General features: G+C 43.2%; 1 protein-coding gene across 7 annotated transcripts in view; it reads right to left on the reverse strand.

Annotated features, from left to right (window-relative positions):
* The window catches only part of PLEKHA7 (pleckstrin homology domain containing A7), a 136,679-nt gene extending 126,234 nt beyond the window's left edge, over positions 1–10,445 (reverse strand). For 6 of the 7 annotated variants that reach the window (XM_068148086.1, XM_068148084.1, XM_068148083.1 and 3 more), the window contains exons 1-3: positions 9,940–10,051; positions 9,709–9,785; positions 9,458–9,515 (exon numbers count right to left, since the gene is read on the reverse strand). In XM_068148086.1, the coding sequence (XP_068004187.1) occupies positions 9,458–9,515; positions 9,709–9,785; positions 9,940–10,022 (218 nt within the window). In that variant the 5' untranslated portion in view covers positions 10,023–10,051. Of the gene's footprint in view, positions 1–9,457; positions 9,516–9,708; positions 9,786–9,939; positions 10,052–10,364 lie in introns of those variants that run through there. The other variant, XM_068148085.1, reaches the window with a different exon arrangement.
* Positions 10,446–11,882: the final 1,437 nt, after the last annotated feature.

An 11,882-nucleotide genomic window follows, 5' to 3' on the forward strand; every position in this document is an offset into this window, starting at 1 on the left:
CCTTGTAGTCCTTTAGCAGTTGAATGCTAAGAAGGTCTGTCATTTGCAATTTCACTTCAGTGTATGCACATTTAATCAGACTGATGGTCACAAATATGTCAGTTTTCTTCAAACTAGGAGCACTTCCCCATCTCTTAGAATATCCACGAGATCACTAGTACCAATTGTGTGAAGGTGGCAAGTGTCCAGCTGTTTGTTGTAGGTCCCTTAGGTGTTTCCAGCTGCTCTTGGCAGTTAAGACAACATACTATAGAAGATATCCCTATATAAGTCCATTTTTAAAAGGCGTCTGTGACATTTAAACAGGTAATCTAAAGAGAAGCCTCTACTCATTTAAAAAATCCACATTAAGTACATACAAATTAGTCCATCTGAGTGGGTTGGTCTGTCTTTCTTCCAATCAATTAAGCTGTTGGTATCCAAAATAGAACATCTCTAAAAATTGGTTTTATTACAGTCTTTTAAAAGTGTATTTCCAGAGAAGCATTACTGAACTATAAACTTGGTCTTCATGCCCTGTAGAAACTCTTTTCAACAGTGGGGGTGGGAAGAGGTATTAACCTAAGAGCCAGAAAGCTTTAAAGGACATTCTTCTCCTGACATATTTCAGATTAAGTACAAAATCCTTCCTCTAATTGTTAGTCCTGTTGACAAGAGAGTGGACATCCTTGAAATTAAGCAGCTTAAAAAGTAAAAAAAAAAAACCAATAAAATAAAATTAAAAGCTTCATTGTGAGAGTTACTCTAGTCTATCTGAATATCCAGTTAGTGAAGAGTCTTTACCCTAATCAACGGTCAAGATCCACACTTCAAAACTAAGGAAAATTAACAGAGTAACAAGTATGAGCTAAAGGTTTACTGGAAGTCTCTGACTGCCCTCTTAACAGCTGAAATGGTTAACTTCCAGGAAGGACAACAAATTGTTCCAGAGCTTTTGAAAAGGTACAACTTGTCTTCTTTTTTTCCTAACAGCAATGTCCATACAGAAATATTTCCTCAAAGCAATTTGTCTCAGTAAGTAGCGTATTTATAACACGGTCTTATGAAAACGCAAGTGCCAACCTCTCAGTAGAGCTCAACCTGAAGAAAACCGCAATGCAGCTGAGGAACAAGCACACAACCTTCAAATTAGCTGAAAACAGAGGGGCTTTCCTATCTCTACTGCTCCACCCCAATTCTTCACATGGGACATCTTCCTGGTTTTCCCTCTTCAACCCATCTCATTTATCAATACTATTTAACAGTTTATTTGTAACTGTCCACCACTTTCTCAAGAATTTATTCTCCCTAGAGAATTCTCTCACCATGCAAACATGTAACGCACTCCTGATCTTCAGAAAAAGGATTTACCAAGTAGTGAAAATTACATAAAATGCATCACACCCATTAGCATAGTTCTGCCTGCAGATGTTTAAACATTCTGCTGAAACAAATCTAACAGATTAGTCCAGGTATTAGGATAAGTCCTATTTCTTTTCCTTTGATCCAAAGTAAGCATTGAATTCAAGTATCAAGAGGTTAACTTGCAGACCATACATTTAAAACACCCCAAAAAGGCTTTAAAAGACACCTATTAAAAAAAAAGGAACAGAAAGCAAACCTTTTGCCCTCTGATTTACACTGCTTGATAAACAGTGCCTCTATATTTTCACTGCTCTCCATTATATTAATACCTATACCTTAATCAAAATGAGTCTTTCTTCTGCCTACAAAAGGGACAGAGAAATAACAGCAAAAAGCAAAGAGCTGAGTAAACATAAAAGTTAAGATAAAGTTGATATTCAAGCTAGTTTGAAGATGACTGTGATGATTTGGAAACAAATATGCAGCCTACAAAAAGTCAACATTACGTTTTTCCGGATTAAGTAAAGTAGAAAATCAACAGCAGCTTTTCTGCTTTGCCATATTTGACAGCCAGTGTCTATGCAGAGTTCCGGAGAAAAAAATGAAAATCACCTGCATGTTGCAGGATCAACATATTTTCAAAATGCTCACTATGCTGAGTTCAAGATATTTGGCCTTTAGGACATAAATAAAATATAATGGAAGTCCTCACTTGACAAATAATAGTAAATAACATCCAGTTTTTCTCAAATACTTCATTTCAGCATTATACTGAAATCTTATTTTTAAAGTTTTGGAGGCTTTGGTTGTACTTTTTATTCAACTAAATATAAAACCTTTAGAGATACAGATAAGCAATAAGGACAACAAGGGTTTAAACAAAAAACTTCAGGCAGAAATGCACATGCCTACTATGTATTGGTAACAAGCTTTTGGATCTGTCTAGACAGGTCAGTGATGTTCTTGCCAAGTACTACATGGCAAACAATCAAAAAGAAAAGGGTTGGGTGCTTAACCAGATTCTTCTTGGATTTTAACATCTTTAATTACAAATCTGCTTTTACATTCAAAGTTCTGCTTCTAAGGACAGTATCTCAGAGCAGACCTTGTAAACTCTCTTATAATGCTGCAGGAAAAGACAAACTACAAATAATATGAGGTTTTAGCCCCATCCTTTACTGTTATCCAAGCCAAGGTCATAAACCCCCCCCATTCTGAAAAAGGCACATGTAGGAGGCACAGACAAAACAAATTCGATTTAACAGTAAATTAGAATGTACAGTCATACCAGACAGAATCAGATGTGATACTAAGTAAATGTGACAGCACATTATTTAAGCTGGTCTTTGCAGGGATGCAGCACTACAGTACTGAAGAAGTACACTTAATCTGCACCAAGGAAATGTAAATATTTGAGTTGACGGCAAACTTGATCAGTAGCGAGGTGAAAACTCATTTTAGTGTAATCCACCTGCAGCAAAGAGAATGGTGGGAAAACAAGGCACAGAACCTGGGAGAAAAACCTGAACCCATGTACTTCACACACCCTTCTCATCACAAAAGCTCTTGCTTAGATTGTTTAGTATTGCCAGATTCACCTGGAAATGCTACTTCTTTTGTTTCGTCCATTATAAATTACCAAAATATCTTGCATTATAGATTTGCCTGCAGACAAGTAACCCTAGGTTACAGTTGCTAGAGAGTTTAACAGTTACTGATAGACTGAAGAAGCACCCCTTTTCAAAAATATCTGTATAATTAATATCAAGATTCTGCTGTTTGAGATTCATTCTTTTCTGGTAGATAATGAGCAACAAATAAAACAAAATGAAAAGTGTTGACTAGATTATCTGACATGGCAGACATCACACACTTCTAAAAGCAGCCCGAAATGTAACACAAGAATACAAAAACTGTTTTTCATATTATAGCAATACCTAGCCAGTACAACTGCATTTATGGTTAAACTTTACATTGAGACAGACCTTCAGTAATACTGAAGCCCTCACTGCAACAGGCAGCTTCATAAAACATTCACCTGCACAGAAATTCACTGAATACAGAAGTGGATGCTGCTGCAGGAAAGAGGTTGAATGAATGAAATTTCCTGACAGGTTCATGTTCAGGAAGCTAGAATGAGTACAGAACAAAATGCAGGCACTGGCAGCTCTGGAAAACCAGCTCCTACTCTTGTTTCTGAGCTGCAACACAAGGAAGCCATATAACCCCAACCAGAACAAAAGAATGCTCCTCTGTTTCCCAGACAACTCTGATTTTCAGAAGTGTTCAACACCCAAAACAATGTCTTGCATTAATGGGAACTATGCTTTAAGTGTGTGTTATCCTTTTTGACCTCCTTAGGTAGTCAAAATTCAGTTTTCCAACCTGTGTATATTGGAAGAAAAGCAATCAAAGAACAAGTACTTTTTGTTTCAGCCTTTAAAAATAATCAAAATCCAGCACCTCCCCTGATACGCTCCTCCCTCCCCCAAGGAATGCACACAGCGTTCATTCATACACACTGCTGAATCAAACCGCACGTGGCATGTTCCTCATGCACCATTCCTGGCTTGCTCTTCCAGAGGGCACTCTGCAATTCAGGCAGCAGGAACGTGCCCTCCTGCTGCTTTCTGGGGCTAAACTAAAATACTTCTTTTGCTGTCTGCAATCCTCAGGAGTCTCTGCCTGAGGATAAGTATATCTGCATCTTTTTCACTGTTTAATGAGCAATAATTCATTTTAACTACCACTAAAAGGACAGTTAATTGTTACCCTGACTTGAATGAACCATATCTACAATATCTACCTAAGACATCAAATATTCCCAGCTCAGACCTATTCACAGCCCAAGAGAATAAAATTTATGGAACAGGCTGTCTGATGAAGCCCAGAGCTGGAGAACAAAGGACAAGAGACAGAGAAACTTGTACAAGCAACATTGTTTACTTCTACTGTACATAGTCCTTTTCGTCCATTGTCCTAATGGAACACTTTTTTACAGGAACAACAACCACAAAAGGCACCAGCACAGACTGACCGCCATCCTGGCAGCTCTTCTCTCGCTGCCTAATGTCCTACTAGTGAACCAGTAGAGGCCGCTCAAGACCGTCTATCGCTTCTACAGAACTGCAGCGTGAGACAGCTTCCCTACTCTCGTTTCAACACCAAAGCCAGTTCCAGGATTTTTCTTCCATTTGTCCACTTCATATCTGCTTTTCTACTTGCACAAATTACCTTAGTGAAGTCTTGTCAACTCAGAGGCAACTGCTCTTTGAATGCTAGTAACCTAATTCTAGTCATGACCAACAGATTGCTGCTCCTCAAGATTTATCCAAACTAGAGCCTTACCCATCGCTGTGGAACCAGTTCAGATTTCTTTCCTTAAAAGTTTCTCCATGACATTTTATAGCACACAAGAGCATTTCATTTTTCCAGAGACCACCCTCACATTTGCTGGTGATGGTACAAACGTCTTTGCTGTTAGTTGACGTTCCCATGAGGTTCCAGCTACCTAATTTTTATTCTACTTCAGGAACTCCACACAACTCAAAGTGGTTACACACAGAAATAACACAGTGGAGTACTTCACAGGCTTGCTCCTCACAGGAGGATTTCCTATGTTCATACTTAGGCACTAATGAAGACCTTTTATCTAAGCACATGTTCAAGAACCACAAAGAAAATCATGTATATTGAAGATCTCACAATGAGGGACATCACTACTCCTTACAGTAGTTAAGTGCTCCAATAGCTTTGATTACACAGCAATGATCATCAGAGAAAAATGGAGCAAGAAGAAAAAACATTTGTATTTGCAGCAGGCCATGACACACCTCCAGTAAATAGCAGTTTAGCTTCACCTCAACAGCCACAAAAAAAAGATAGTCTTCAACATCCTACTAGGAGTAGGGATGATAGGCATTCAGCAGAGCAGAAGAAACTGTTGATTAAATTTATTAATGAGATCATAAAACATTTTCTCTGATAATCATAAGGACTGAACTCAATAACCCAGATGGTCTCATCCCCTTGGGCTTCAGTGATTAAATAATCATTAACTGGGTATCATCTACAGCCCACATCAGGTGCATCTGAGCTCTTGTGTGGTTTTCAGTGACACGGTATCTGGACGTACACATTTGGCACAGCGGAATCAAAGTTAAAAAGGCAGACCTCAGTTTGGTGTTCTTTGCTCTTTTACTATTTCCAAATACTTGAAACACACACCGTGTGTGCTTTCTAGACACAGTAAAAGGCAAATATAAGAATTAAAGAATAACAAATGCAGTTACAGACTACTGCTATAAATGATGGAGATTTCATTAAAAGTTTCAGGTTTTTGTACATCCACTGTTATCCAAAGAAGAGACCAACCTGGATGCAGTTTGAATGCAGTATTACCTTTGAGATGTGCAATATTATTGCAGCATTCTAGAACAACCTCTCTAGCAGCAGTAGCCTTTTTTCACCATACTTCAGTACAAGCCAGTTAGGTATCTAATACTGAAAGGATGGATACTTTCACATAAATGCTCACTCTTTCAAAGCTGTAAGAAGTAACAAAAAAAGCAAGTGTTCCAGACTATCAAAGACTTCAAACTTCCCTATGTCTCTTGGATTATCAGAAGAGGACCATAAACAAGCAGAAACAAAAGCCTGAACTACAATGCACGCACAAGCTGGTTTTCTACCAGTTTTTATTTCCCTGCATGTCCGTCCCCAAAACAAGAAGACATCAACCACACTTTGCACTGCAAAGCAGCAACTCAACCACCAGACACAAACCAGAGCTAGTGCTGTCAAGTCTTCATTCAGTTCCATACACGCTCACTAACAACACCCTTTCTGCAGTGAGTCTAACATAAAAAAGTTGCCCAAACATATTTCAAAATGATTGGCAGAGAAAACAAATAAGAAAAGGGATGGGGGAAAAGTAGAGAAAGCACTCAAAACCAGGCAATGCAACATCCATGACACTTTAGAAACATCCAGTCCTACGATCATACCTAAATTGATATTCCTCTTCAAACAGATTAAAGTTTGGCATATCAAGAGAACCGAATGGGGTTTTGTTTGGAAAAAAAAATAATGGTAAATTGTTGGGTTTACATATTTTTGTCACTCAAAGAACAGCATTGAAGACAAAAGTCTAACGGTTCGCAAGCAATGGTGACCCAAGTTGCAACTTTCTGTAACTAGTATTTATATGGAGTAGGGCTGACTATGTCATGTCTTTATTTGAGTAAGAGTAACAAAAGATGCTGAGGCTACACCTATGCAAAGACAAAACTGTCAGAAAAGTTTTCCCATTTTCTCCTTAGGACAAGCCATTTAAGTTGCAAACAAGCCACAAAATTACTACCAAAACTACTACCTGGAGATGTGGGAGAATCAGTATACATACATGACTTACTTGAAGCTTTAGTATAAAAGGCTGTGCTAATAGGGTTTGCCACTATCAAGAAAACCTAAAGAATAATCAGAATAGATAAAATCATTCAGGAAGACTTGGATGTGCATAAATGGGAAGAACTAGAATGTAGCTTCACACATGGCTTTCTAATACAAATTAGTCTTAAAAGTTAAAGCAGTAAAGACCTGGATGTAGGAGTCAACAGGCAGCGTTCATATGTGCTGTAAGTGCAGGTGTCTTCCTCAGACAGGTAAACAACCTCTCAGCAGAAAGCTGAGAAGTGTTGAGAGCCAAGAAGGCATTTTCATTGTTTGAGAGTCTCACAAAAGCTCGTTCCAGCATACCATTCTGTTCCCTCACTTACAACAAAGACAATTCCATACTGCAAGAGGCGCAGAGAACAACTCCAGCATAATCAAACAGATGGAGAGTCCTTTCTAAGGGGCTGGGTAAAGAATCCACCTTATGTAGCTGAGCAAAACAAGACTAAGAAGGGATGTGATTTCAGATAAACATCTTGAGTAAATAACCAAAGGGGGAAAATACAAACTAAAAGACAACTTGCTCATGAAATTTCTGTGGATGACACCAGATTACAAACTATCACTAGTAAAAGAGGATTGGGCAGTTACACAGGGGAGCTCATGGGTTTTGTGAGCTGGAATGCCAGGAAATGGAATTCCATAGTACAACATGTGAAATCATGCGTTTAGGGACCAGTAACCTTTTCTGTAAGCTGAGAACTCATCACGTGGAAGCAGCATAGGTGGAATGAACAGAGCAGTGAGGTATGGAAATCTTCATCCAAGGATTCTAGTGTTTACATGAGCAGAAGGGGAGCTCAATGTGTTCATGGAAGAAATTCCACTTGGCTCAGAAAGCTGAAAACAGAGAGGGTAGAGCAGTGCTGGGGAAAGTATCACTGCTGAAGAGGACACAATATCAGGTGGATCTTTGGTGTGAAGCAGTACAGCTGAACAGATGTATTTCCAAAAATTGCTGCCACTCCTTGCACAACTTTGCCTGACTAAAGATGGTTGAGTTTATCCATCTGCTCTGTAAAACACACACTCTATTGCAGATATCATTTCCTGAAGCATTTTCAGTTCAAGGTAAAGAACGCTATTAGCACCAATTATGGCAATGCACTGCACACAACTGTAATTTCTGTAATTTAATGGATCAGAAATTAAAAGCTTTGTAATTGCCTGACAAACAAGACACAAGAATTCTCTTCCAAACAGAACAGTCAGGAAAAGGAATCTAAGCTGTTCTAAAATTGTACCAGCAAGCTTTGGTAAAGACAGAAAACCCAATAGATGTGCTCTTACAAAGAACAACAACATTTGTGCTGTTCTTCTCTGTAGGAACGTATCTATTTAGTTGTTGTATAAAGGACCTGTTTACATTAAACTGCAAAGTTATAATCAGTTCCATCAGTCACATATGTAACCAGAAGAACTTTCTTTCAATGAACTGGTAACAGGTCAAGGGTGGCAGAATTCAGCTGTTCTCCAATGCCTTGCTGCTACAGTCTGTTGAGGGCTAAACTATCCTGTCCAACACTGTAAGTAATTCTGTTTGGCCACATAGGGACTGATGGGCTTTTTCCTCCTTTGTAGGGATAAAAAAGGGATATTCTAGGATCATCTGGAATTTTATTTAACAAACACCCTACCATGCAAGACATTTATCCCTTCAGTCAACTCCTCCTCCCAGCCCAATATCATTCTCAAGTTTGATCTTTACCAAATGCCTCAAGTTTGTCAAAGGTTTTGGGGTATGCTCTACAGGCATTTCAAAACTAGACACTGTAACAGAGTTGTCAGCAATTACAGAAGACTGTACCAAAAGACCTGGGTTAACCATCCCAACCCAGCATTTTCCAATTTTCTTCTGTTAGTTTCACTAAATTTGTGATGCATTCAGATTTCTAAAGGAAAACACAATATCACATGTGACTCACAACTCTGTATTCAGGATATACCAGAGTTTTCCTGATTTGGTTAAAGCTCTATTTTTATAACGTTTACATTTGCAAAACCCTTATGTACATAATGTTTGAAAGAAGATCTTTCAATTTGCCTATTTAACTGCAACATGTTCACATCTTACAGAACTAAAGTGCCTTAACAGGCCGCACAGCTCAAGTTTTTTGCTGTTCTCCGAGTGGGATGCATGAAAGATCCAGCAGCAACCACCGACCCAGGCAAGGCGAACTCGTCCGTTCGGCCCGTCCACAGGAAGCCACACCGAGAGCCTTCGCTTGCACGCTCCCCAGAACTGCATTCACGGCCGCGACTCATACAAAACGAAAAAAACACCCATTCACCTTCAACAACCCTGACCTGCGTTGGCCATGCAACGCTCCACCTGCCACAAACCGCACTTTAAATACCAGGAAGCGGGGAGGGAACCTCAACGAGCGCTGAAGAGCTGCCTTAGGGCAACCTGTTGCTAGCCGCCGAGAGCGCGGCGGGCGGGAGACCTGTGTCCCGCCCCGCCGCCAACTTTCCCCATCCGCCGCCGAAACCGCACTCCTCCTTGTCACTTTACCCCGCGTTGATCGTTAATTAAATGGGCGCACGTGCCGGGTTGGTAAGGGGGGAGGAAAGGAGGTAGATACGGCCCGGCGCCCCGCTCACCGCTCCCGCCTGAGGCGGCCGGGCGGGCCGGGGCCGCGCCAAGGGCTTTACTCACTCGATGAAGTAGCTGGCGCCCTCCTCCGAGAATCCCTCCTCCCAGCCGCGGGGCAAGTCTGTAGGGCAGGGGCAAAGGGAGAGAAAGAAAACGGGGAAAAAAGAATAAGAACTTCGCCCGCTCCTCCGAGATGCCTCAGTGGCCGCTGGGGGAGGGGTTGGGGGGTGAGAAGGGGGTGAGGAGGGGGCGCGGAGCTGCCGTGAACAGTGCGCGGGGCGCGCGCAGGGCGGGGGCCGGCCCCGGGCACCCACCTGAGCGGATCATGTGGCCGGAGTTGACGGGCTCCCCGGTGCGAGGATGCAGCCAAGTGGTGGTGCGGGTCAGGTCGCTGGGAGGAAGAAGCGGAAACATGCACCTGTTAGTGACTGCGTGCGGTCGGCCGGGAGAGACGGAGGGAGGAAGGCGAGCAGCGGCGGGAGCGGGGCCACCCTCCACCCCTGCACCCCTTCCCCCGGCGCTCCCGCCCGCCGGCGCCCCCTTACTCGATGAAGAAGACTCGCCCATCCCTGCAGACACCGTAGGACCAGTGCTCAGGTAGAGTGTCCCGCCCCACCGCCGCCGCCATGTTCGCCGTGCGCGTAGCCAGCCAGCCGGCCGGGGAGGGGGTGCTGGCGGGCGGGCGATCGGCCGGCGCTCGGCGCCCGGCTCTGCCCGGCTCTGCTCGGCAGCGCCACCGCGGCCGCCAGTGGCGCGGCGCCCGGGCGCGGGGCGACACCTCCCGCCCTCAGGACGCAGCGGCGGAGAGGCCGGAGGAGCCAGAGGTGGCGTCGGCAGCCTTTGTCCGCCGCTGCCCTGCGCGGGCTGCTACCGCGTCCCTTCACGGCCCGGCGGAGCCGCCCGCCGTCACCCCGAATCTCAGGACAGCGCGACGGCTGCTGCAGTGTCGCCCCGGAAACAAGCAGCGTACCGCGGGGGCAAGAGCAGCCCCCAGGGTCTGGCAGGAAGGGAGCGCATCCTCAGAGAAGAGGCAGGATGAGCGTCTTGCTCCCGTCTCGGTGTCCTGGCTGACGCCCAGAACGCGTCACAAAGGCGGGTGGGTACAGGTGTCATCGCACCTGACTCTCATCGTGTACCGGGATACACTCACACCGGCCGTGGAAGGTGAGGAAAGGCGGCGGGAACTTTAAACCTAGGGTTGAAAGACAGCAGGATGTCAGTAACAGTTAGTTGACAAAGTCGAGCTGTCACCGGTACCGCAGGGACCTGTGTCAATCCTATAGTCATCAATGACCTAGAAAAGGAGGGAGCGGTAAGGAGAGAGCCTGCACGATTAATACGAGTTACGCGGTGGTCTCTTCTCACCTCACCCGTGACTTTAAGGTCTCGGCTACTGCTAGTGCACGGGGAAGCTACAACTGGCAGAGTTAGGTGCTCCAGGACACACTGCAGTCACTGGAGAATGTGATTTAGGGAAAGAGTAGGTGTGACAGGCAAGGCTCTGGTCCCCTGTGGAGAGAGAAAGATCAAAAAGCCAGAAAATGGGAAGTTTGCTAGCTCAGGATTGAAGGAGAGTGTTAAATAGGAAAGACAGGCTGCATGAGAGGAGGAAAAGGGTAGCTGAACTTGACTGGAGGTCGATAAGAAGAGGAAAGAGAAGAGCTGAGGGCATGACCATAGGACAGAGTGCAAATTGATGCAGTAGGGAAGATATATGTATAGGGGAGAGTGCTGCTTCACAGGGAATATAATACATAATACTTTCTTCTAAATAACTGAAGGACTTAATCAGAAGAAAGGTAAGAAAAGCAGCAGCAGCAATGGGAAAAAAGAGGACTTTGCACTGTTCAGACAACACGTAGGTATGGTGCACCAAGATGACATTGTATGGAGATGCTGTTTTGGCCACTGTTGCAGAAGATGACACTAGGCTAGACCAAGAACGACCATTACTGTGGGACACATTACAGCTTAAATGTTGGAAAGCAGTGTGCTTTCAGTTGCACATGAGAAAGCATGGGCTTGAAATCAAGAGTTTTGGGGCAAGGGTTGTGAAAGTCTAGCAGAGTCTTACACCTGCAAAGCCATTGCTAACTTTACAGACTAATTTCCATGATAACAAAAAATTCTTCCTCAATAATATCATATTCCAGCAATTCATGGATTTTTAGCTTATCTACAACTAAAAAGCAGGAGAGAATGTCATCTGCTCCCTTATCCTAAGTCAGAATTTTGATTAGAATTTATGGAACAAAAACTTCCATGCTGCTTTTCTTTGGAACCCTAACAAATCTGAGTCATCCTGGCGGTGTGGTCAGATGTGAGTTATCACAGAGCCTGCAATAAAGTCAGTTCTCCTCCAATTACAAAGTAAATCAAATACAAGTTGCTTACTGTCATTGTATGTTTAGATCTGTACAGAAGACATAAGACAAACTCTCACTCTGGGGAGATTGATTTGCCTTTATCCTACAAAGCAAGTCCTTCC

The sequence above is a fragment of the Melanerpes formicivorus genome, unplaced genomic scaffold (assembly GCF_026170545.1).
Source record: "Melanerpes formicivorus ecotype bairdi unplaced genomic scaffold, bMelFor1.0.p_v2 SCAF_16, whole genome shotgun sequence".
Taxonomy (NCBI): Eukaryota; Metazoa; Chordata; class Aves; order Piciformes; family Picidae; genus Melanerpes; species Melanerpes formicivorus.